The sequence below is a fragment of the Glandiceps talaboti genome, chromosome 13 (genome assembly GCF_964340395.1).
Source record: "Glandiceps talaboti chromosome 13, keGlaTala1.1, whole genome shotgun sequence".
In the NCBI taxonomy this organism is placed as follows: domain Eukaryota; kingdom Metazoa; phylum Hemichordata; class Enteropneusta; family Spengelidae; genus Glandiceps; species Glandiceps talaboti.
This window is the reverse complement of record NC_135561.1, coordinates 2276279-2304267: the sequence shown is the minus strand read 5'-3', so window position 1 is coordinate 2304267 and position 27989 is coordinate 2276279. Positions and strand designations below refer to the sequence as shown.

The 27989-nt window shown below is 38.6% G+C and overlaps 1 protein-coding gene across 1 annotated transcript in view; it reads left to right on the top strand.

Moving 5' to 3' along the window:
• LOC144444889 (uncharacterized) overlaps positions 1 to 27989 on the top strand; it is a 112561-nt gene that overhangs the window by 38330 nt on the left and 46242 nt on the right. The window contains exons 24-50 of the mRNA XM_078134440.1: positions 811 to 985; positions 1431 to 1690; positions 2081 to 2285; positions 2596 to 2739; positions 3077 to 3784; positions 4447 to 8199; positions 8618 to 8791; positions 9587 to 9739; positions 9982 to 10538; positions 11004 to 11236; positions 11630 to 11808; positions 12322 to 12470; positions 12998 to 13189; positions 13636 to 13780; positions 14273 to 14413; positions 15467 to 15631; positions 15954 to 16127; positions 16485 to 16905; positions 17507 to 17835; positions 18084 to 18332; positions 18640 to 18810; positions 19290 to 19776; positions 20621 to 20768; positions 20887 to 21054; positions 21402 to 21633; positions 22320 to 22510; positions 22917 to 23019. Coding sequence (XP_077990566.1) covers positions 811 to 985; positions 1431 to 1690; positions 2081 to 2285; positions 2596 to 2739; positions 3077 to 3784; positions 4447 to 8199; positions 8618 to 8791; positions 9587 to 9739; positions 9982 to 10538; positions 11004 to 11236; positions 11630 to 11808; positions 12322 to 12470; positions 12998 to 13189; positions 13636 to 13780; positions 14273 to 14413; positions 15467 to 15631; positions 15954 to 16127; positions 16485 to 16905; positions 17507 to 17835; positions 18084 to 18332; positions 18640 to 18810; positions 19290 to 19776; positions 20621 to 20768; positions 20887 to 21054; positions 21402 to 21633; positions 22320 to 22510; positions 22917 to 23019 — 10006 coding nt within the window. The remainder of the gene's footprint in view (positions 1 to 810; positions 986 to 1430; positions 1691 to 2080; positions 2286 to 2595; positions 2740 to 3076; positions 3785 to 4446; positions 8200 to 8617; positions 8792 to 9586; positions 9740 to 9981; positions 10539 to 11003; positions 11237 to 11629; positions 11809 to 12321; positions 12471 to 12997; positions 13190 to 13635; positions 13781 to 14272; positions 14414 to 15466; positions 15632 to 15953; positions 16128 to 16484; positions 16906 to 17506; positions 17836 to 18083; positions 18333 to 18639; positions 18811 to 19289; positions 19777 to 20620; positions 20769 to 20886; positions 21055 to 21401; positions 21634 to 22319; positions 22511 to 22916; positions 23020 to 27989) is intronic.

Genomic DNA, 27989 nt, shown 5'->3' with positions numbered 1-27989 from the left:
ATCCAGACACCTATATGTACACATATTGATTAAACTGGGTGGAAAAATAATTCAATTCGTTTAAAACACGTCATCTTTTCTGGAAGCTAATACTGGTCGGCTTGGGAATATACTTCCCTATCACGACATTTGTACGTCTTTTCATAGAATTGGAATGTGTACCTATGTTATATTATATGATTGACCTTCTTAAATCTGCTCCCACTTTTAATTGGTTATAAAATAAAAAGTATCGCTCAAATATAGACAATTGTCATGTACACGTATACGGTCGATGATTTATCCATCATTAACATAAGCATGCGCAGAACCAGTTTCAAAGTCATTAGGCTCATGTGCACCCCAACATATCACATCTCTGTACGTATTATTAATTTGTGGGTGAACAGTTTTCTACCCTAATCCCTAAAAAACGCAGTATAAATGACATATTTTCTACGTCACGTTTCCATGCTCGCTCGTTCAGACAAGAGTTTGACCACCAAGCTATACACGCTGTGTAGGTGTAGAAAGAATTGAATATTGAGAGCTAGATCTCCACTCATTTTAAAACACACTTACGAGATTAAGCTACCAAAAAATCAACATTATCATGAATTCTGACCAATATCCAATACTTTAAAGGGCTGGGATGACAAATAATTATCAACTTCGTCAAGTTCCCCAAGTTCTACCATAGAGTCCTGACTAAACGTTGACCAACTCATGATCAATGTCGGCGTACCCTATACACGAAAACACGTCGTCGTACGTACTTGAACAACGGCGAATTTGAATGTACTATAATAATATTTCCTTTACTCTGTACAGGCGGGAAAGGTTCATGTACAAGGCGGAGGACACGTGCACAGCGTCGACCTTGATATCAACGCAGATACATTTGTGGTTGACGATCTCGGTCGAGTGGTGGCGGACTTCCATGACATTCCATGCAATTTGTCTGATGGCGCTGGTAAAATTGGAACTAGTGGGTACGGTAGCTCAGGTGTGTACTCAAACACGTTACAATATGACACCATATACGACAAAAACGTGACAATTACAACGTTAAACATTATGACAATTATGACGTCATTTATGGTGGCAGACACGTGACTAAAATGATTCATACTGAGGTCCTATGTACGTGTAGGGTTACGGAGTACTAGGATGCCTTTAAAGTTTTACTTACCTTGATTTTGACCATTTGCACCACGACGAAGCTGACGATGAGTTGTGTTGGTCTTAATACTAGGACGGATGACGCCAAGAACAGGGGTATTACAGGTTCTACGACGAATTGGCAATTGTAACTGTAATGACAAATGGGTGGTGAAATTGTTAAATTGTAAGAACAAGCCATATCGTAGGAAAGCTTTAGGTCGTTTAAGTATGAAATATTACTCCTATGCATTGTAACTCTCCTAGCTCACTGTGATTACTTTCTACAGGCGCTGGTCACGGTGGACGGAGTGGACGAGGATCACATCAGAGGAAGACAGGAGCACCTTTCGATCACCTTTTTGAACCTGAACACCTTGGCTGCAATGGTGGCGGCAGTACAGGTGGACGAGGTGGTGGGAGGATGAAAATCAATGCAAATACCTTGAAAATTGATGGTGAAGTCAGCGCTAATGGTGAAGATGGTCAAACTCTAGGGTCCGGTGGGGGTAGTGGTGGATCTATACGGATCGATGCTAGGTTGATGCAGGTAGATCGCATTTCTGATATTCATGGCGACACCACTCCAGAAAGAAATTTGACCTGCAGAGAAAAATCACACCTCGCAAATCTCATAAATAACTGTTCTTCAAGTTCATATTTTAGGAAAGACTACCGACAGAAAATAACATTATTTTAGACGTTCCAAGGCATCATAATATAGTTATGTTTGTCCTGCATAGGTGTATAAATAATGGGATGAAGAAAAAATCAATCCAATAATCTGATGGTGGAAAATAAGAAATCAGTAATTTATTTCAAATTGAAGTGGGTGCGCAGATTGTACAATTAATTGTATAATTATAGCTTTTATCTTTTAGTAGTTTTTATCTTCCACTCAACATTAAATTACAACGGTGTTTATCTTTGCAATAAACAGGGTTATGGTGAAGTGCAGGTTAATGGTGGGAATGGCCATACACACTCCTCCAGCTACTGTGGTGGAGGTGGTGCAGCGGGAAGAATTGCCGTATATTTTAATCTCAACAGAACCTACTCGGGATCATTTGAAGCACATGGTGGTCTAGCTGGTGGAGCTACTGCCGGTGATGGAGGACCAGGGACTATATTCTTTTACCACAACGGTATGTATGTATGTATGTATGTATGTATGTATGTATGTATGTATGTATGTATGTATGTATGTATGTATGTAGGTAGGTAGGTAGGTAGGTAGGTAGGTAGGTAGGTAGGTAGGTAGGTACGTACGTACGTACGTACGTACGTATGTATGTATGTATGTATGTATGTATGTAATATGTATGTATGTATGTATGTATGTGTGTATGTATGTGTGTGTGTGTGTATGTATGTATGTATGTATGTATGTATGTATGTATGTATGTATGTATGTATGTATGTATGTTTTAATTCAAATAGTATTTCGTATTTCAGACTACAATCATCTTACTCTGATGGTTAATAATAATGGCAGAGGACCAAAAGAAGATGAAAACATGATTGAGGACTACCATGATCTGTCAGAAGATGAAAGTCGGGCCTGGATTTTACCTACATCAGGGGATCATCTATTCTCAGGTAACGTTTATGAAGTTCATCCGTGAAGGAAGTCCATTGTAGTGTTATAGGACATCACTTTGTGGGTATTCTCAAGTCATCGAAGTTGGATAAAAACGTAACTGAATCATATTTCCATATTATATGAAACCCCCAAAAGCATTGCGATCATAAATACGCTACATGTTCAATGTATCTTACCGCTCTTTGGCATTGATGGATCCTAGATATTACTGAAGTTTTTTCTCTCAAAATTCTCTCCATAAACGAATCAACAGATAATTAAAACAAATGATGACTGTAAGAATTTGCTCTCTTCTGAAAGTTTACTAAATGTCAAGTTTTTTTCTTTTTCTAGGAGACCATGCATATCACTTCGATGAGCTACAGATTTATGGCCGCGCACATATTGCAGTATTGACAGATCCACCAGACATGGAAGCGTCTTTCTTCTTTCAACATATGATTGGAGATCGGACCGGAACTATTCATATTGGCAACAATCAAACCATGGACTTGATCCGTGATGAAGTAGATGTGCCATTTAATATTCGTGTGTACGAAGGTGGTTTCTTAGGTCTGGCCAATGACACTTTTGTTCATGACGTCACGATTTTCCTGGATGGCGTTTTGGCCAATGTGGAAAATCTGACAATTCATCACGAGGGAAGACTGTGGCTGAATAAAGATGGACGAACGGAAGGGAATGAAGCAAGTACTTACAACTTTAACGTCGTCCACATACAAGATGACGGGTATATTCATATGATTACAGACCGTGTCAATGATCCTGGAATCTCGTTCACAACGAGACTTTTCTGGATTGATGGCGGTGGATTGGTTGAAGGAACACATCTCTATATAAGGTCTGAGAATATAACTGTGGACGCAGGAGGTCGTCTTAGTACTGATGGTCTAGGTTATTCGTATTCCGATGGTAGTAGTACCAATCCCGATGGTAGTCCTAGAACTGGTTTACATGGTGTCATCAACCCTGGACTAGGATTCACATATGGATCATACGGTTCTGGAGCAGGTCATGGAGGAACTGGTGGTCATGGAAGGAGTAAGTTTATACTGTGTATCCGTTTATCTATTTTGTAATTTGCGTATGATTAAATTTAGAATTCATATATATCTCTATCCAAATCGGAGAAAATTTGGGAAAATAAAATCCACTATTTAAAGCAATAAAATGACAAAAATAAATCCTCTTTTTGATTTTGATATAAACTTAAGTACACCAAAATTTATTGATTGTCAGAGCAAAACCCATGTAGACTGCCACGTGCTCTAGGAAGGTCAACCTTGTGACAAATTGGTAAACGTTTACATCAATACAACCAGAACTAACCCTTTTGTAAGTGATTAAAATGTCAAGTGCGTTAATTATATTAACTGCAAGACTGGCACAAAAAGGAACAGTTGTGAAATCCAATCTCAACTAAAAGTACAGTTGTACCAGAAAAGTTTATTATAAATTATTTGGCATACGCTATATATTTTGATTAATAAGTTCTCTATATGTGTAAATAATTCAAACACATGGTTGTCTTTATGGTATTAGTTTGTCATCCATATAAGCACTTCACACAAATAATTCATGAATGAATAGTATTCCAACTAAAGAAGTAACCCGAGGCAATACAGACTTTCAATATAGCATGAGATGAGTGAAATTATAAAACGTTAAGTATTTGTGATTAATAGAAAAAAATTCCTTTCCAGATGTGCAAAAGACTGGACGAGCATATGGCCACATCTATGAGCCCGAACACTTTGGTAGTGCTGGAGGTGGACCAAAGGGAGGATCAGGAGGCGGACGTATTTGGTTTAATGTAACAGATACTATTCAAATTGATGGAACTGTGTCTGCTAATGGCGTAGCTGGTGAGGATCACTCTGGCGGTGGAAGTGGTGGTAGCATCTGGATGCATTGTTATCACATTACTGGATACGGTTTGATATCAACAAATGGTGGTGAAGGTGATGGGTATGGCGGAGGTGGTGCTGGTGGAAGGATATCACTATACTTCACTGACAATTCCACTTTTGCTGAATTCACTTATGAGTCACATGGAGGAACTCCTGGTAACAATGACTGTGATGAATGTGAGGGTGGTGGTCCAGGAACAATGTTTCTGTACCATATGGTATATGAACATCGCACACTGATGCTAGAAAATGCTGGCTTAGTACCCAGAACTAAGGCAATCGACTGGAGCAACCTTGAAGAAGATGGTTGTCGTGGTTGGATACTCACCAACGCTGGATCCCATCACTTTGCTAATGAGAACCACGAGTATCACTTTGACGAATTGCAAGTGTATGATGGTGCACATTTAGCTGTGCTTAACCCTAATGACACATTCGGGTCCTCACAGGTGCATAGTGATATATTCTCACCCCGGCTTCCGCCATTGGTCACCATCTTTTTCAGGTATATGATTGGTGATAGAACTGGAACTGTGCATGTATCTGACAGGCAGGAAATGGACCTACAACGTGAAGAAATTGACCTTCCATTCAGTGTTCATGTATACTTTGATGGACATCTTGGCCTTGCTCCAGTCACAGTTGTCCATGGAGTTGAAATCCACATGGCTGGGATGTTGTCTCATGTCGTCAATCTCACCCTACATCATGGAGGTTTCTTTTGGTGTCAACATGGAGGGCGCACTACTGGTGAACCATACAGCTATTACAGTTTCGATTTTGTGCGTGTTCAGGATGATGCATATTTGAATGCAACTACTGATCCTATTGTGGACCCAGGAATCACATTCATTACTAAGGCATTCTTTATTGAAGGAGGTGGAATAATGCATGGAACAAGGCTAACTATATTGTCTGAGAACATAACTGTTGATGCTGGTGGTAGATTAGCTGCTGATGGTCTAGGGTACCATGCTTACCATACTAATGATACACATGGTGGAGATTCATTACATGGTGATGTCAACATTGGACAACCAAACTCAGACTTAGGAATCGGATGTGGTGCTGGTCATGGTGGTAGTGGCGGGAGAGCCTCACATGCCAATGGACGAGGTGGTGGTTTTGCATATGGAGACCTTTATGAGCCATACGTGTTTGGCAGTGCAGGTGGTTTTAGTCATGATGACAAGCCGGGAGGCACTGGTGGAGGCATCATATGGATGAACGTCACAGATATGATATTCATTGATGGAGAAGTTACTGCAAATGGTGGATATGCAGATGGACTTGGTGGTGGTGGTGGAAGTGGTGGTAGTGTATGGATTTATGCTAACACTATACAGGGTTATGGAAGGATTGCGGCTGATGGAGGGAATGGCTCAACCAACCCATTGTATGCTGGCGGAGGTGGTGCAGGAGGAAGGATAGCTATCTATTTCATAAATAATGAAACTTCTACTGGATTTGACTATCATACAAGAGGTGGTATTGCTGGGGATGAATCAGCTGAACATGGGGGTGCTGGAACTGCGTTTATCTATCATATGGTTCACACACATCGTACTCTCATTATCGACAATGGTGGCCTTGAACCAAGAGACGGTTATCACATAATAGAGGATTATGCAGATCTGACATTGGATGGATGCCGTACATGGATTTTACCACAATCTGGACATCATTTCTTTGCTGGTGGGACACACAACTATGTTTTTGAAGAATTACAAATATACGGTTCTGCACATGTAGCGATTTTGACCCATCCAGTTTTTGCCAAGGGCTCAATGTTTTTCTTATACATGATTGGGGATCGTACTGGTACATTTCACATTGGTTACAATCAAACCATGGATTTGGAGATTGAAAACAGACATGAAATTGATATACCATTTTCAGCCAGGGTTTATCACGGTGGGTTCCTTGGATTAGCACCTGAGACATTCGTCCACAACGTCAGTATATGGTTGAGTGGTGTACTTGCTCATGTTGACTTCCTCACTTTGCACCACAGTGGTCTTCTTGCAATGGAAGATGGTGGTCAAACAGTCTTTGCAGAACCCAATCGATTTGAATTTGATCGTGTTTTAATTCAAGATACTGCGACTGTAACAGCTTTTCAGAATCCTGTTGAGAACCCCGGGATGAATTTAACTACTCGCACAATTACAATCCAAGGAGGAGGAACATTTGAAGTGACCCATATGACGATATTCACTGAGAATATTACAATCGATGATGGTGGATTGCTTGGTGCAAATGGCAATGGCTACATCAGTAACACTGACAGGGATCCTAGTCTCTTGATTAATCTTGGTAAAGGTCATTCCAGTGCTTTAGGTTCATCAGGAGGAGGTCATGGAGGTACTAGTGGTCATGGTGTTGGTGTCCCTGAAACAGGACAACCATATGGCAACATATATGAACCGTTTGAACTTGGTAGTTCTGGTGGTGGGTCGGGTGGTGGAGCTGGTGGTGGATTGATCTGGATCAACGTCTCAGACACTGCAGTTATTGATGGTGTGATAAGTTCTGATGGTGCTGGAGCAGAAGATGAGAGCAGTGGTGGGGGCAGTGGTGGAAGTATCTGGATGTATATGGACTTCTTCAAGGGAAATGGAAATATTACTACTAATGGTGGACGTCCATTTGAAGAAGCTACTGGAGGTGGGGGTGCTGGTGGCCGTATTGCACTGTACTTCTGGGAAAATATGACTTACTATGGAACATTTCAGTCCCATGGTGGTTTCGACAGCAGCAATTCCGGGCAAGGAGAACCCGGTGGACCTGGTACTATCTTTGTCTATCATATGATTGAGGAACATCGAACACTAATCATAGAAAATGATGGTCTAATAAGTAATCACGTAGATGTTATCTCTAATTATTCTGACATTTCCAAAGATAGCTTCAAAGCATGGATTCTACCCCAGTCAAGTGGTCATTCCTTCTCTGGTGGGGGCCACGACTACCATTTTGAAGAACTGCAAATATATGGCAATGCCCATCTTGCCATTCTGACCGAGCCATATGACTATGGGGCTTCTATATTCTTTCGCCATATGATTGGAGATCGCAGTGGCTTCGTCCACATTGGACAAAATCAAGTAATGGATTTAGAAAGAGAATTTATTGATACACCTTTTAGTTCGTACGTCTACCAGAGAGGATATCTAGGATTGGCTCCCAAAACAGAACTAAGCTATGTGTTTGTGCATCTTGAGGGAACCATGGATCACGTGCATGACATGGAAATAATCAATGGTGCAGAGCTTAGACTGTTTCTTACTGGATCAACAAATAATCTGCCACGTCTGAATTTTAGGTTCAATGGCACTGTCACAGTAAAAGCAAATAGTGCCATCAATGCATCAAGTCCGTTTGCACACCCAGAACAATATAATCTCCAGACAGGAAACCTGATTATTGAAGGAGGTGGGCGAGTATATAGTAAAAATATGAGAACTGACACAATTAACATGACAGTAGATGATGGTGGTCATCTCAGTGCTGACGATGGAGGTCATCTCTCTGAAAACGGGCCAGGTAAGTGTAGTTTATCTGAATGTATAATGTATGAAGTGTTTGGAGTACTACTACGAGGCTAGAGTCGTAACACCAATGTAGTCCAGTGGTAGACAAATAGGGCTTCAAGTACCCAAGGGACAAACTCTATGCTTTCACTTTCTGGTGTCCATGTTATAGTTTCTCACTGTTTATGATGAACGCATGCGCATTGTCAACATTTGTATAACGAGGCAAAAGGTAATCATAATATATATTCCAACAGACTACAAAATAGTTTATGTAATGGTGATAATTTTCAGAACGGCAACATCAAAGACAAACGATAATATACGAAGGATTTAAAGTGTTTTTTTTTAAATAGACAAATGTAAAGTGTGTCAAGTATTTTGGCAGACGAAAGGAATCGATCAACTTTGCATTTATTATTTCTTCGAAGCTCCTGGTGTTGGACACAAACTTGGCAATTCTGGGGCATCCCATGGTGGTATGGGTGGACGTGGAGGATGTGATGGGTTCAAAACGTGTCGCTTGAAACGACTGATGCCGTATTGTAATCTTCACTACCCCGAATGCTTTGGCAGTGGTGGTGCAGGATCTAAGGCTGGAATAGGTATGTTGTAAAGAAAAGACTGGGCTCAGTCATTTGATAGCCCCATCTACACGTAGGTTGTCCTACCTGAGGCAGTCCCAAGTCCTACCTGAGGTAGGATAGATTTGTGTCTACTCTATTGATTACACAAAAAGTACTCACAGTGATACAGAAAATAATCATTATTGTAACGTGTAAGTGTAGTAAGCAAGATGCTGTACTGTGCTTGCTATAAAAGTTCAACACTATACAGTGTAAAATCGTATAGTGTTCTACACTACAGTACAGTACATTACATTACAGTACAGTACAGTACAGTACAGTACTGCACAGCACAGCACAGCACAGCACAGTACAGTACAGTGCAGAGCAGAGCAGTACAGTACAGTACAGTACAGTACAGTACAGTACAGTACAGTACAGTACAGTACAGTACAGTGCAATACCATACCATACCATACAGCACAGTACAGCATAACACAGCCCAGCACACCACAGTGCAGTACAGTCTTGTACAATATCTTGCAGAATACGTACAATATCTTGTAGAATACAATTAAGTTACTGTGCCTGGTATATAATATTCAACATTATAGGTACCTACAGTGGATATGCTGTGTACAAAACAATTTTCAACAAATGTGATATTATACCCTACAATCCACGACAATTTAGTGTATTCTCTCGTATACGACTACATTTAAAATTGCACCATACTGATATCACAACGAGCTATCATTGACACAATATATAGCTTGGAGACTACACAAGACACAGAAATACTTCTTTTTATGAAATAATGTTGTTCACTAACAGGTGGTGGCATACTTGACATCAATGTTGCACACGAGTTGAAGGTTGATGGTTACGTCACAGCAAATAGTCTGGATGTTGATACAGAACCATTCCTCTATGGCGCTAGTGGTGGTAGTGGAGGAAGTATTACCATACATGCGGGAGCACTTATGGGTAAGAATAAAAACAAATGTACTAATTTAAGTATGGGTTATAGATTTGTGTACTATTCTATTCGAAAAAGTCTTTTGCTGCAAGAAAATAAATCCTGGCAGAACTTGCCTCGACACTTTCAAAATCATCAATATGGCACTGTCAATTTCAAATGCAGTTACACAAAGCAAGGGTTTGGATGTTCAGGCCATTTAAGCTGATTATGTTTTTCTGCTAAATACTTTTGTAAATTTATTCAACAGGTGGTCACACTGGTCGAATCCAGACACTTGGTGGTACAGGAGATATGAGCAATGCTGGCAGTGGTTCGGGAGGACGGATAGCCGCTTATTATTCCAACAACGTCACCCAGGGCTTCTTTAACGGTAAATTTGATGTTTATGGCGGGAAAGTTGGCAGTAAAGCTGAAGTCGGTGCATCCGGTACCGTGTATCTCGATCACCATGGAGACAGTTTTACTAAATTACTTGTCGATAACAATGGTAGACGGGCCGTTTTTGATGAAATTGAGAACATCGGTGAGCGGCTTGATTTGACAGGAGGTTCGTATTCAACTTCAACAACGTACACTGCTGCCAATGGAATCGTCGTTACCTCCTCTCAAGCTGGATACGGTTCAGCTACCCTTGCAACACTATTCGACCACACGTTAAATTCTGTAGGTGACCAATACTTTTTGTCGAGACCTTCATATACAGTTTCGACAGTTACACTACAGTTTGATCTAAAACAGTCATACTTCATCAACACTATTCGTGTGTATCCACTCTGTCTGTCCAATCGCGAGACCGAATTCAAGGTAAGCATGTAGTTTGTTCCTTTTATCCATTTCCAAAATATACAATTGAATATAGTAAACTGTTACACTATATTGAAGGGTCTAATTGGTGGCAAAAGTTACTATTACATGTATTTGCACTTCCTTCATATACAATATCCACATATGGAAGAAATGGGAAAGGGGAAAATACTACACATTAATGGGAACATTTATTAATCCTAACCAACATACAAAGTAACCAACCTAACAGAATTGAAAGTAATACCCCATGGGAGAGAAAGACTGGCGAACAATTGTGTAAATGATAATTAGGGATACTCTTTCTTTGCTGTTTTGATATAATTAACTGAAACGTAAGATCACGAAAGCAATGCCGTTTAACGGGATGGGATACACATTTAAATAAACATGGCATATCGTTACGTCAATAGTATTAATGTCTTTAGACCGTTATCAAATAATGACACTTTCTTGCTATTTCAGGTCACTGGTAGTCTATCGTCCAGTACATTTCCTGTGACGTCAGATTACGTTAAATTGAGTTCATCCTGTACTCAAGGTTCTTACCTTGATATTCCATTAAGACAACATGCAGATAGTTTCACCTTTGACCTCAAGGGGCTCTACCACGAATACGGATTCGGAACGTGCTATTGCCGCTATTTCACCATGTCAGAAATTGAATTTTTCGTCGATGAAGTTGACGTTAGTGACAGGTATTGTAGACACATTGCTAGGAGAGAGAGAGAGAGAGAGAGAGAGAGAGAGAGAGAGAGAGAGAGAGAGAGAGAGAGAGAGAGAGAGAGAGAGAGAGAGGAGAGGGGGGACAGACAGACAGACAGAGGGAGAGCAGGGGAGGGAAGGACAACAGACATACATACAGACAGGCGGGCGCAGGCAGCAGACAGGAGGGTGGGCAGACGGGCAGATAAGGTCGGGGAGAGAAGGGGGAATACAGGTTAATGCTTATGACTGATAGAAAGGTATTCTCATAGCTTGCTGTTATTACTTTTCATCGATGTATGCATTACTTTAGTGGATATCTCCTTATTTTCCAAGAGGTTCTCCTGGAAATGATTATAATTTACTCTATTTTTTTAATTGCTCAGATACAAATACAGAGAATTAGATGCAGCTCGAACGTGGATAGAAGCTGACAGTGGTACAAACAGTTACTGGTTTGATGAAACACATATAACTGGTAATGCACAGGTAGCTGTCATGCCGAAAAATTCACTAACATCACCCGTCGATGTACACATGGGTCATCTCCATGGAGACAAATCTGGTGAGTTGCACGGCTATAGTATTTGCATTTTGAAAAAGACAGGAAACACTGGGCTTAATATATACCGAGTAGCCTTGCTCGATTTGGAATTGGAGGAGACATGTAAAGTTTGGGTTTATAAGGATTTAGCATGAATACTATGTTCATACGATAATTGTTCGAGGCTTCATTGAAAGAAAACTTGCCATCAAACCTAAAGCAGGGCTTCATATATATACACAGGTGAGCACCACAATGAAGAGCATACTGGTTTTTTGTTACTACATTGTCATGTGCATACCGTAGTAAAATGGTTCGTTTAGTATACATCTGATATTATGATAGTCAATTGATAAGTTCGTCGAAATGTAGTTGCCAAGAAAAGGACTTGACCTTTTATTTAATTGGAAAAGATGAAATTTCTATTTTGCAAAGCACTGGGGATCTACTATTTAAATGGTAATATGTGTTTAAACTACATATGTAACTTTTCAAATCTCACTTGGTCTTTCGGTTTTCTTCAATTTCATAAAGGTCATCTCCACATTGGGTATGCTCAAAATTTTACTGTTGATGTTGCTGAAGCTGACGTCCCACTGAATATGCGTATATATGAACAAGGACAACTTGTGTACCACAAGAGGGCGTTCTTTCAGAAAGTGAAGATGAAGTCTTCGGGAAAGGTAAGTTTATGATGGATGTTGAGTAATGCATATCCAGTTAACCAACCAACCAACCAGCCAACCAACCAACCAACCAACAAGAATTTGAATAGCACCTGACTCCAAACCCATGGTACTGTTCGATGGGGTCAAATGGGTCTATTCACTTGAATGTTTGTATGAACAGATGTGTCTTCCGTTTGTACTAAGGTTCATACATGTCCAATGGCATTCTATTAATTAAGATAACAATTATTGTCAGTCACCTTTTTATATCAATTTATATATAGACATACTGGTTGGTTTCTATTATCTTCATAAAGCAACCAATTGTTCGTCAGTAAATATCTCTCGATTCTTGCAAATTTAAGGATTTGTGCTTAAATTGAAAAAAAATGTAGCTAATGCCAAGCATTGTATACTAAATCGTCAAATACAGTTTCAATATATGATCGTGTGAACGTATTGAGTTCATGAACAGTGTAACGTTTGAAATTCGATGCGATGACTACAATGTTCTCTTTTCGATTTCTCTTCGATAATTCAAGGTTATTGGTATAGAAGACCTGTTTGTCTTTGACGAAGGATACGTTTCATTTGACACTAACTCTAGCCTTGGTAACCATAGCAACCTCGGCGAACTCGAACTGAAATCCTTACATGTACAAGACAGAGGAACGTTCGAACTTATATCATACGACAAACATTCAGATATGTCACTGAGACTGACAAATCTAACAGTAAGTGTAATCAGATTGTATGTTGATAAATGTATACAATATCATGGCGAGTCAAAGGAACCTCTCCGCTGCTAACATACTGCGCTCTTACTTACTTCAAAACTTCTACTGAATGTTCAACGTGATATCAACTTTATCACCTGAGAATGTGTTGGCCTATCGGATCTATCGACATCGCTTCATAACTCCCCACCTCCACCAACATCGCCAATCCATCGTTGTAAACCACACTCTTTTACGGCTTGATTTTTCGATGTGTTATAGAAAAAAAAGATGAGGTTTTTCGAGAATGACCCCACCCTAAACGAACGTATAACAGGCAACAGACAACCGTTACCGACATCTTCATTTTACCATATGTTTATATTAAAATACCCATTGGTAACAACACTTTGCTCAGAAGTGAAAGTCAAAAATTAGGAGTGACGTTTCCTCCATCTTTGTAGGTGTATGGTGGAGGACATTTCAAGTCAAATGATCGTTTCGTAGTGGAAGCACACCATCTTGTTGCTGTGTATTCTGGTGGCAAGATCAACCTGGACAATGGAGGCTATCATATTCCTGAAGATAAAGGACCTGGTGGTGGTTTCGGTAATTCCCAACTGCTCTTTTATCAATTGAATATTTCATAAGCCTACTTTACTATATTTTCGAAAAATTAACCAAACACAAAAAGAACTGTTCCTGAAACAGTAATGCAAGGTAAGGTTGCGTCGCGACTTAATGGATGAACATACTTTAATTGTCTGCTCATTGAGAAAGATCTCGGCTGAATATGCAATTACTAGTAAAAGTATTCACATAATAAATTATTTTCTAACCAATTATAATGTAAGGAATAAATTGCTGTGGATCCAGTTTCTTACAAGATGGTTAAGAAAGTATATTAACTATCCCTATTCATGGACAACCTTCTCAAATTTACTGACTTGTTTAGGAATGCCTTTCTGTCATATTGTAACCAGGCTGTATCTCCGAAGTCATTATTTTTCGAATTGGCCGAAACTGAAGATGCTATTATATTCCATTCTTTGAAATGGGTGGATCTAGTTTATCATTAATGTATCTTTTTTTCATTCCTAGGAAGCACCGGTGGTGGCAGTGGTGGCGGCCACGGTGGTAGCGGTGGTCGTGGAGGAGGAATGTCCTTGGTGGGACTGGCCTATGGTTCCATATACGAACCAACGGACTATGGATGCGTCGGTGGTTACGGGCGTCAATATGGTATTAAAGTTTGATACCGAATATTTTGTTTTTCTTTGCATCATATAATTTATACCAGTGTTATCAACTTTAGTTCATTTTCACTATAAGTACGCAAGTATACAGATGAGTTTGCTTTCTATTCAGATATCTTCATTGCGATTGCAAATACTAGTAGTACCGATACATGTGCATACGTTGGCCGATGATGGCGCTCTAAGGTTACGTACCAACACGAGGAGTCCTAAGTGTTTACTATTTGATTTACATGTTACAAAAAGAACTTATTTATTCCATTTTCTTTCATTTTCAATCGTCAACGTCAACGGCTATGTTGATTTAATCACTCAACATTGACGAAATTGTTTAAATTCAGATACACATTGGTTGTCATTAATTTGTGTCACAATTGATTGCCAGGGCCTAGGATAGTTTTGAATGCCATGCCCAATATATTGAAGAATGAACGGGCGTCTTTGATTAGGCCAAAGAAAAAAAGTTGTTTGGTTCCGGTTACCCGACCCCACGTAGTTTTTTTCACGCCAACCCTAAACTTTTTAAAAAAATATTCGAGAAAAAAAAAGAAATTCGCGAAAATTGTGTGAAGTCTCGCAAGAAATAGTGGGTGCGGAAACTGACATCTGATGAGAAGAAGCCAATAACACGGAGACCATATGGAAAACAACAGAAAAAACAATGTTGTGTCATAACTACCTGAAATAGACACTTACATGTGAAAAAAAAAACAATTTAAAAAATAAAATACAAAATTCTACCCCACATATTCTAAAATTGAATGTAATCGGAACCACACAATTTTTTTACGCCTTAGAACCACGCATATTTTAAGATAAAATTATTGTTTAGTAGACAAATTGTCCCCATATTATAATTAGACCAGCTTCGAGGGTATGTTGGTTAACTCGGAAATCACTACTAAGCATATACACAACGTACATGTACATGTGACAAGGTGTTTTTGAAACTTGAAGTTCCACCTTTGCGTGCACTCTTTTTGTGCATTTATGTTCAACTTCATTTTTACATACTTCATGTATTAATTTTTGTTTGAAGGTGAGTTGTATTTTGGTGATGAGCCTCACGGTAATCGAGTTTTGAGGAGAGGACTTGGGGGAGCAGGAGGAGGGGCGCTGAAAATTACCACTCGCCATATGCTGCTTGACGGAGCTATAACAGCTGACGGTGAAACCCCAAGCAGTACCCATGCACAATATTCAGGTTGGTTTTATACAATGTCTTCACTTATTAGGCTTCAATAATTACACCTTTCAAAGGGGAGGGGAAACAAGTATTGTGTTACTATTCAAATAGTTTTTTATTTGACATTTATAATGTATTGTCCTGCCAAAATATTACGATTGGAAACTTGTAAATTCGATGTGCCCGACCAAACCTTTATGAATAGAACTCGTCTATTTGAATGCCATGGTGAAATTACATGTATCGGTTAGTATTGGTTATAATCAATGTCGAAAAGCAAACCAAGTCATCATAAAACTATTCAAATCCAATTTGTTCAATCTAATTATTACCCTTGTAGGAGGTGGAGGAGGTGGTAGTGTATGGATAGAGTGTGATGAATTCGATGGTTATGGTAGAATTTCAGCGAATGCAGGCAACGGTGACAGCAATGGTGGAGGTGGGGCAGGCGGACGAGTTGCTGTGTATTACCAAGACATGAAGAACTTCAATGGGACTATTACGGCATCTGGAGGTAAATACGCAATGTTTAATAACCAATTACCTGGGATATTAATGCTTACATAAGCAATGGCGGTTGGAGAAATTAAAACACTTTGTATTTCATCTGGATGGGGAACACGCGTACTTCTATTCACTATTTTTATTTACCAATTACACAAAGTGGTTAGGGTTAGGTCTGGTTAGCATAAATGATGTACATCTACATGTTAGATATTTCTAGGTATTTACACGTACAATATATTGGTCGATAAACCACCATGTCACAATATGTGTATATGTTGTGTTTTCTGTGTTGCACATCAACCAACATGCAATATATACTGAGTATAGCTTGACATGAATTCCAATTCAAAACTCAATATTATAGGTCAGAGTTCATATGAGGTTGGCGGTGCTGGGACTGTATATCTTGAAAAGAGGTCACGTGATAGTGGAGAAACACTTCACAAAACACTTAAAGTGGACAACACCGGTGTCGGCTATCCACATGCTGCTAGCTATGGTCATGGGGATCTTAGAGATTTGCTGGATGGTAACTACGTTGATATCAGTCGCTCTGGTGGTATTACATGGCTTTGGCATCATTCTAATGAATACCTTTTTGATGAAGTACACATACACGGAAAAGCCCACGTGGCTATTCTAACTAACACCAGTACACAAGACGTACTTGTACGTGGTGGTAAGATGTTTGGTGATCGAACTGGCGTGCTACACATTGGACAGCGACAGACGTTTGGATTCGATTGGGTGGACATATATATTCCAGTAAACACACAAGTGTACAGGTTAGTTTATGTTTCGGTCATTACTGCAGGAAATTTGTACGAGAAATGGTGTTCATCATCATCATCATCATCATCATCATCATCATCATCATCATCCTCATCATCATCACCACCACCACCACCACCACCACCACCACCACCACCACCACCATCATCATCATCATCATCACCACCACCACCACCGCCGCCACCACCACCACCACCACCACCACCACCACCATCATCATCATCACCACTACCACCACCACCATCACCATCTTCATCATAAGGACAACCCAACCAACAGTTCATCGCCACCACCACCATCACCACCACCATCATCACCATCATTTTCTCTTATCTCTACTGGCCAGCTTCCAAAGTGTAATGTACTGACTTACCTTCGCCATTCAACAAATTAGAACGACAAAAGATCCATTGTAGACCCTTTATAAAATTAATGATATCTTGCATACATTTATCGCACAATGGAAATGCTGCTACTTTATATAACATTTTCAATTTATATACACATTTTATTAATAATGTAAATACAGTTCAGAACGAACTGATGGAGCTTGGTAAAACGGGCTAAAGTTGTGTATAATGATTTCTTAAACAGGTATGGTCATTTAGAGTTACCACGTCGTGCCGTGATGAGAGATGTTTGGATGGAGGTCAACGGTACCTTGGCAGACATTGAAGATTTCACCGTAGAAAGTGGTGGACTGTTGTATTTCTGGTCATACGGCAGCACACGTGATCAGATGGATGGCATGTACCAATTCATCAACATGACGATTCGAGCTGACGGTAAATTTGAGCTACTCACGGTAAAAGATTACAACAGTATGACGCTTAATACTACTTTGCTCGACGTCAAAGCTGGTGGATACATCAGAACCAATGACATGAAATTGATTGCTGAAAATGTTACCATCGATGTAGCAGGTAAGTTTAAACTGACAATCTATCCAGGACGTTTTGGGCGTTGTGTCAAACTAGCTACTCTCCTGATAGCCTTAGAGTTTCAGTTAGTATGGTGTGGATCGTTGGTTAGGCATTTCATCTTGCCCAGCATCCAACTTGAAGGCCAACATGTCGGTACAATAATATCAGCACTGTTAATTTGGTTATTGTAACGTTATTTTGTTACTCCAGGATTACAAATCTAGTAATGTTACATTTATCCTCAACAGGAGACGTTCATGCTGATTGGTCAGGGCATGCAGGCAGTGATGGTCCTGGTTCAGGTATAGACAAAACCACAAATACACGTGGCGGCAGCGGAGGTGGTCATGGCGGAAGAGGTGGACGTTCTGATAATGGACTGTATTCGGCCATTGCTTATGATTCTTTGTACACACCGTCTCAGCCCGGCAGTGGTGGTGGTAATACCGATACTGGAAATCCTTATTATTCGTTGGTATATGGGGGACGAGGAGGAGGTATGTCCAAAGGAATAAAATCAAACAGAATCACTTGTTTAACTTTTCTACCGTAGACGACTATACTAAACGACTCCGGCGTTACAGGGACAATCAGAATAAGGGCTTAGATAATTTACTAAAACGGAACTATTTATTTATCAGAAAAAATCAGCATAAAGGCTTAGCTAATTTACTACAAAGAAAGGAGAAATAACAAATACATCAACAGTAAAAGAAAATGATTTCAGTAATACGATGTGTCATGTAGAAATTTACATTAACTTGATAAAGTAATAACATCAGGATTTTGTATTTTTCTTTCAAGGTATTATCCATCTTGAAGTTCACGATACCATCAGAGTTGAAGGTCGTCTCCATGCCAACGGAGAGGATGGACATATGAACTATAATGCAGGAGGGGGTGCAGGTGGTAGTATAATGATACATACGGGACATTTAGATGGAATGGGAACCATAGAGGTCAATGGAGGTCAAGGTTAGTTCCCGATTCCCATAATTCATGTTGCTCTTTTGTTGTAATAACGGACGATATTTAAGCAGACCTTCCACTTTTTTATTTAAATTAGTGCTATGATGGCCGTCGATAATGATAATGTCAATTTCATCATGGGTGGGTTTTTATTATTGTTCTGTAGGTTTGGCCAAAGATGACGTACATTTATTATACAAGGATTCACTACTGGTTAGGGAAAATCCAATTTAAAAAAACAACATTATATTATAGTTTCAAAGTTACAGTGTCTGTTTCGATGAACTACAGTTATTTACTCTTAAAACTAAGTTCTACAATAAAAAACCTATACACCAACTGGTGGTATTGGGCTGCATCCCATTGAAGTCGTTACATATTACCCTGACAGTAGTGTCATTTTTAGTTCACATTCTGTTTTTTCCGTGTACCAAAATATTGTAAATATCGGTGAACACGATTATAACGCAATGTTTGCCTTGTAGCCAATCTTGGAGGCGGTGGAAGCGGAGGACGTCTTGCCATTTATACAAATTGGCATGACTTTATCGGTGAACTGCAAGCCTATGGAGGTACGACAAGTCACACAGACCTTATGGAAGGAGTTGGTGCTTCGGGAACAATATACGTTCAAGATGACAAGGACCCTATGAGCCCCGTTCGTAAGCTGCACCTCGACAATAACCAGGTTGTCGCTGGGCCTTCGAGAGTTGGTGAACTTCACAAACTACGTTACCATGGTAATGGTGTAGCTTGGTCAAGTACAACGTTTACAACTTATGGTGACGTCGTTGTTACCACTACTGGAAGTATCTGTTGCAGTAGTAGCAATTATTACCGATTGAGTAATATTGGTTCGGGTTCAGGAAGAGATGGGTACTTCTATCTGTCACGAACAGCTACTCCAACAATCACCTTCCAGTTTCCCTTCACACTATTCGTTGACCATCTTAGAATTTACCCACAATGCTCGTAAGTTATTAGGTATGGATGGATGGATGGATGGATGGATGGCCGGCCGGCCGGCTGGCTGGCTGGCTGGCTAGCTGGCTGGATAGATAGATAGAGACAGGGAGATAGAGAGAATGAGACAGAGACTGCTCTAAAATTGTTTGGTTGTGTTGCTAGGAGTGTTTAGATGACAAGCTACTCAAGACGAACTTATCTGATGATCTGTTGTGTGCGCATTGGTTTAGAAAATAAGAATTTCGTGATAGGAACCTGTTTATATAAGTAAAGTTTTGATCCAAACATGGAAGCCATCTTTAAATAAACAGTTTCGTGAAATAAACTTACGTCATTACGTATTCCAATTCAACTTAGTTTTATTACAATATCATCATCGCCTTACTCTGTACAGAACACCTTCACTAACAACACAAAGAATATACCAAAGAATATACCATAAAATAACCCCATTGTAACATTAAAATACCAATACTGTACTGAACAAAGACAACAAGGTGATGTCATGACTAATGTGACGTCACCTACATATCATTAGTTTCTGTAAGAATTCGTATGACTACAGTTTAGCGACACAAAAGGTACCTTTGACCATTAGACTCATCACATGTCACTTATACTGAATAGTTTGCCATTTGCTTAACATAGACTACAGACTAACGTGACCAGTCGAAAACTTAAGTCACCAATTTGTTTGTATGTCTGTTGTTGTTGTTGTTATAAGTGTTGTTGTTGTTGTTGTTGTTGTTGTTGTTGTTTGGAACAAAGAGTTACTTCTTTATATTAAAATACCACAGTGATTACACCACTGTTATTTAATACTTCACATAATGACTGGTTGATTTAATAGGTACCCAACTGATTACGAAGTTTGGCGTGAATTGGCTGGTAATATGATCAACCATACAAACGGATTCGTTGACACAACTGGATGCACAATCCAACAAGATGCCGATGACATATATGGAAGAGTGGACATTGGTGAATACAGTGACAAGGTACATAATACATTTTAATTTCAGCCAACGGTCGGTAGACAAAGGTTTATTTCACCTCTATTTGCCTTGTTTTAAAAATGTTGTGAACTTGTCAAAATACTTTCATATTCCCTTCTAGATTGTTGTTAATCTTAAAAGGACATCAGGGAGTTATTCCTCCATGAATGAGATTGAAATTTACACCAGAGAAGACCCTCGTTCGTCTCAACAACATGACTTTGTTAGTCGGGCTGCTGCAATGATAATTAGTGAAGATGAAGATACCTCATATTTTGAATTGGACGAGGTAAGTAGTTTATTAATTCAATAATATGGATTACCTACACATCACTACAATTCGTGCTTTTGACGTATGAACAGAAATAAATTCCAACTTTGGGATAAATTCCAAATGTGATTACGTCAGACTGTATTTTGATGATTAAGTATCCATTCACCAAAGAATTTCCATTCCAACTAATTTAGAATATTGTCGATCATTTCTGACCCATCAGTCAAAGCACCATACGTGATATCATATAATCACAAACGTACTTCTATGATAACTTATTACTTTTAATTCGCCATATTGTCTTCTTGTGATATTTTCCATGGAAGATAAAAGCGAGATTTGTTTTATTTTTTAATGTACAGATTAGCGTATCTGGGTGGGCTGCATTGGGTGTAACAGAGGAAGGTTCTATACTTCGAGCTCACAGTATCTATTCTGGAGATCACAGTGGACTTGTGACGTTGCGAGAAGGCCAGGCCATACATACTGTTTTCACACGGGAGTTGATGCCATTTTCATTACTAATACACGAAGGTGCCAATGTCACATTACCAACATACTTAGATTGCAAAGACGTGGAAATAATCATTAGAGGTAAATTGTTAGTAAAACATAATATGGGAACAATTATTATAATTATTATTATGTATTATGTATCATTATGTATTACGAATGTTTGCAGGTCTTACATGAAAACGTTACAATTCGTCACATTTGACCAATTTTTGTCCTAAATGTTTCCACATCATTACATGGTCTCGACGTAACGTATTTCAAAGAAGCAGTGCAGGGGTAGGTAAGAAATCTTAGCGATGATCCAAATATCGTTAGCTGCATTAACGAATGTTATTATTTGGCCAGACTGCACTGTTGAATGCTCTGATCAGTCCACGTCACGTTTATTTTTCTAAACTTGTGCTCATGCTTGGAATATGACGTATCTTTTGCGTGCGATAATACGAGTATAAAGTTGACGTCAGATTCAGATTCAGATTCAGCCAGCGTCATATTGAGCGTCAGATTCAGCGTCAGATAGAGTCAGATCCGAACACACCCGACGGACTCAATCAAACACGAAATAATACTGTAGAGACTACAGGGAAAGATTCTGCTTCACAACAGTTGCTAGGAAACAAACTCTGTAGTTGCGATACTAAAAGCTGTGTCCAACTACGAAATCCAATAAGCGGTGCAAACGTTACTAATTGCATTTTTATGGTACTATAGTATTGCACCAACAATTTGAGGTTAGTTTTTCATTCACAATTTATATCTTACAGGAGAGTTCTTCAATATGGAGAATTTGACCATCAGTAGTGGATGTAAATTTACCCTGGAACATCTCCGTTCAACAACCACATTCCTTGATTACGTGGTAGTAAAGACCGCTGGTGAACTTAGTGTGACGACACAGGGGCAAGCTAAAACAACCTTAGAGGGAGCTGCATTTTCGATAAGGAGTGGAGGATTGGTGAGTATTACACACTAAATTGTTTGCATCCTTTATTTTATACCTATCATGTTTAATCTCAGATCAGTGAAGATGCTATGGTTTTATATGTCAATGTTTCTACTGTAATGCTGATGCATTCTGATATTTCTATAATACGACATATTAATGTCGACAAGAACAGTGTCGAGGAATTCAAGTTCTATTCAGTGCCGTTCAACTTATTTCAAGCCATGGAGGCACACACCGAAATTAAAACAATGCCGTTATATTCGCCATACCTGACTCATAGTAATGGGATTTGTTTCTTGTCCAAATAAGAGAAGTCAGGTGGGAAACTTTGATATAGCCCCCTGTCATACCACACTAGATTATTTCAGTCTCCAAATTATCACATCAAATTGCAATATTTTCACCCTCTTTACAGGTATATTCAGATGATTTGGTTCTTGACTACAACAACATAACTGTTGAACCATATGCCTATCTGTCAGCTGATGCAAGCGTTCCATATTCGATAGGAGAAAAAGGTAAATTAAAAGATTATTTTTAAGCAAAATTGACAACTATCCAAGCATTTCTTGCTAGTAGATGTTGGCAATCAAATACTAAATTAGTAGTTTACACACACACACACACACACACACACACACACATACGTGTGTTTTATTACAAATGAGGCCTTCAGTACGGGTGTGTGTTATGAGACCCCTAGTTTGTTGTGATGCTAAATCCATGAACATGATATCGTATATTCTTCCCCTAGTAGACTATACAAAAATCATCGCAGTTTAAAGAAACAACCATTAATGAGCTTTCTGTAGGCATGTGAACTTGTGAAGCCTTCCCAGGCTGACGTGGTTTATGGAGCCACTGGGTGTGAAGCATTTACTGGGCATAAGCTTAAAAGGAGGACCTTGGACCGAGTGTGTACTTTTAAGTGGGAAGTAGGGCCATTTACATACTCATGGAATTAAAGTATAAAATGAGAACTTTATGTATTTTTAAAAGGTAAATTAAATATCCCTGTATTTTCCACTGTATCTTTACACAACAGCAACTGCAAAATTGTCAGAAAACTGACAACCTACTGTAATATTCTGGTATTTGACATAATTCCATATGCTTTCTTCCTTGAAAAATATAGCCTTTGGAGAATGTAGAGTAGACAGGAAAAGATACCAAAAACTCTTGAAAACTTCAAAACCAGTTTGAAGTTAACCAAGTTGTTTGCATGTTATTAGTAGACTTCTTGAAACACGATTGTAGTCATATGGTGTGATAGGTGAACAAACAAGCGAGAAGGTGCCCAGAATGCCAGGTCCATTTATATTATCACTTCACATAATCCAAGGCTTCATGGTTAGTCAGAGATTACAATTATTGTTCAGGTACTGAGTATTTTTGATTGGGCAATGGAGAAAATGAATTATATGGTACATTTCCAAGGTAGTGCCATGCATTATTTTCAGAATGTGGTTGATCGATACACTAGCCCATGGTCACAGCTGAATTTATGTATGACCATGCATTGAGCCCAGGTGACAGTGTAGTGACCATAGTTGGCAGAACTCACATGGAGTCTAAAGTAGGTTACATGATGCATTTGTATAAATAACTCTGCCCCCCCCCCCAACTGCCACAAATTGCTGTGCCTTATCTGACTAACAAATTTGCTTTTAAAAAACTTAATAACAAATTCTGCTTACAGAGGTCAAACTCTTTCCTGTACAACAGAGATTTATCCAGTTAGCAACTAGCTACTACCTGCATTGAAACATTTTTCCAGGAAGAGGAACATGAATCAAAATTATTCCACTGTTGTTATATTTAGGAAAGTGAGTTTAAAGTATTTTGCCTTTGAAATAAGACTGTGATAGGTTAGCAAACAAGTTACTATGTAGCCTAGAATCCATTAAAGTTCCTTATACTATGATCACCACATAGTCACCAAAGCTCAGACCACAGATGAGAGATTCAATGTCTGCATTAATTTTAAATAGAAGACACAAATAAGTCAAATCATGTACGCATTAAAAGCTACCAAGTAATACCTTGGTGTGTGTATTTTCAACAGAAAAGCAGGGCTATTTACACACCTTTGGTACCATGGTACAATGGAAGGCCATGGAGTGTGATAATTTAAGTGACAAATAAGGCCATCTACACACTCTTAGTAATATGGCAACATGACAGACCTTTGACTGTCTATTTATACATTGAAAGTTGGCCATTATTTATACAATCATAGTAATTATATGGCACAATGAAAGGAGTTTGTAGTGTGTACTTTTATGAGGAAAGTTGAACATTTACACATTCATAGTATTTTGGTAGAATGTATTTTTTAAAGTTTAAAGTGGGGTCATTTAAACACTCTTGGTCGTTTAGTAGAGAGGGGGACATTATTGTGTTCTGAAGTGGAAAAGTAGGAAGTCCCAGAATGTAATCATACAAGACGTCAACTACAGGCTATGCACCTTTGAACAGCAACCAATATACAATTGTAAGATGACTGATGACTCAATATATTGTTCTCACATTTGACAGCACTGAATATATGTGGTCTTGCTAGATATTAGACTTTAGGGGGATATTACACCAGACACAGAAAAAATATAAAGATCATATATTTTTATTTGAAACATCAAAACCAACAGTTAGAACTTTGCTATGTTGTAGACCAACATTATTTCATTTTGGAATAAAGACTTCCACTTAAAAGGCTTTGTTAGATGATCTGACAAGTAAAACGTGTGCATAAAGTGAAAAAATGAAGTAAGAAACGTTTAAACTTAAACTTTGAACATGATGTTTACATAAAGTATCCCCAATCCCTGTTCATTTTTTTTTATTTTTCAAACATTTGAAAAGCTGACTTCAAATGAACAATAAGAAATACAGTTCCAGCATGATACTCAGTGAAGGTGAACTTTTTAAATTAAATGGTGTGATAGGTGAACAAACAAGTGAGTAGGTGCCCAGAATGCCAGGTCCACTTATATTATCACTTCACATAATCCAAGGCTTCATGGTTAGTCAGAGATTACAATTATTGTTCAGGTACTGAGTATTTTTGTTTGGGCAATGGAGAAAATGAATTAAATGGTACATTTCCAAGGTAGTGCCATGCATTTTTTTCTGAATGTGGTTGATCGATACACTAGCCCATGGTCACAGCTGAATTTATGTATGACCATGCATTGAGCCCTGGTGACAGTGTAGTGACCATAGTTGGCAGAGCTCACATGGAGTCTATAGTAGGTTACATGATGCAATTGTATAAATAACTCTAACCCCCCCCTCCCCCCAACTGCCACAAATTGCTGTGCTTTATCTGACTAACAAATTTACTTTTAAAAAACTTAATAGCAAATTCTGCTTACAGAGGTCAAACTCTTTCCTATACAACAGAGATTTATCCAGTTAGCAACTAGCTACTACCTGCACCAAAGCATTTTCCAGGAAGAGGAACATGAATCAAAATCAAAATTATTCCACTGTTGTTATATTTAGGAAAGTGAGTTTAAAGTATTTTGCCTTTGAAATAAGACTGTGATAGGTTAGCAAACAAGTTAATATGTAGCCTAGAATCCATTCAATTTCCTTATACATGTCTACTATGGTCACCACAAAGTCACCAAAGCTCAGACCACAGATGAGAGATTCAATTTCTGCTGTAATTTTAAATAAAAGACACCAATAAGACAAATCATGTACATAATACAAGCTACAAAGTAATACCTTGGTGTGTGTATTTTCAACAGAAAAGCAGGGCCATTTACACACACTTGGTACCATTGTACAATGGAAGGCCATGGAGTGTGATAATTTAAGTGACAAATAAGGCCATCTACACACTCTTAGTAATATGGCAACATGACAGACCTTTGACTGTCCATTTATACAATCATAGTAATAATATGGCACAATGAAAGGAGTTTGTAGTGTGTACTTTTACGAGGAAAGTTGAACATTTACACATTCATAGTATTTTGGTAGAATGTATTTTTTAAGTTGAAAGTGGGGTCATTTAAACACTAATTGTAGTTTGGTAGAGAGGGGGACATTATTGTGTTCTGAAGTGGAAAAGTAGGAAGTCCCAGAATGTAAACAGACAAGACATCAACTACAGGCTATGCACCTTTGAACAGCAACCAATATACAATTGTAAGATGACTGGTGACTCAATATATTGTTCTCACATTCGACAGCACTGAATATACGTGGTCTTGCTAGATATTAGACTTTAGGGGGATATTACACCAGACACAGAAAAAATATAAAGATCATATACTTTTATTTGAAACATCAAAACCAACAGTTAGAACTTTGCTATGTTGTAGACCAGCATTATTTTGTTTTGGAATAAAGACTTCCACTTAAAAGGGTTTGTTAGATCATCTGACAAGTAAAACGTGTGCATAAAGTGAAAAAATGAAGTAAGAAAAGTTTAAACTTAAACTTTGAACATGATGTTTACATAAAGTATCCCCAATCCTTGTTCAGTTTATTTATTTTTCAAACATTTGAAAAGCTGACTTGAAATGAACAAAAAGAAATACAGTTCCATCATGATACTCAGTGAAGGTGAATTTTCTAAATAAATTGGTGTGATAGGTGAATGCCAGGTCTACTTATATTATCACTTCACATAATCCAAGGCTTCATGGTTAGTCAGAGATTACAATTATTGTTCAGGTACTGAGTATTTTTGATTGGGCAATGTAGAAATTGAAATAAATGGTACATTTCCAAGGTGGTGCCATGCATTATTTTCAGAATGTGGTCGATCGATGCACTAGTCCATGGTCACAGCTGAATTTATATATGACCATGCCTTGAGCCCAGGTGACATTGTAGTGACCATAGTTGGCAGAACTCACATGGTGTCTAAAGTAGGTTACATGATGCATTTGTATAAATAACTCCCCCCCCCCCCCAACTGTCAAAAATTGGTGTGCCTTATCTGACTAACAAATTTACTTTTAAGAAACTTAATAACAAATTCTGCTTGCATAGGTTAAACTCTTTCCTATACAACAGATATTTATCCAGTTAGTGACTAGCTACTACCTGCACCAAAGCATTTTTCCAGCAAGAGGAACATGAATCAAAATTATTCCACTGTTGTTATATTTAGGAAAGTGAGTTTAAAGTATTGTGCCTTTGAAATAAGACTGTGATAGGTTACCAAACAAGTTAATATGTAGCCTATAATCCATTCAAGTTCCTTATACTATGGTCACCACAAAGTCACCAAAGCTCAGACCACAGATAAGATAGTCAATTTCTGCTGTAATTTTAAATAGAAGACAATACAAGCTATAAAGTAACACCTTGATGTGTGTATTTTCAGCAGAGAAGCATGGCCATTTACACACACTTGGTACCATGGTACAATGGAAGGCCCTGGAGTGTGATAATTTAAGTGACAAATAAGGCCATCTACACACTCTTAGTAATATGGCAACATGACAGACCTTTGACTGGCCATTTA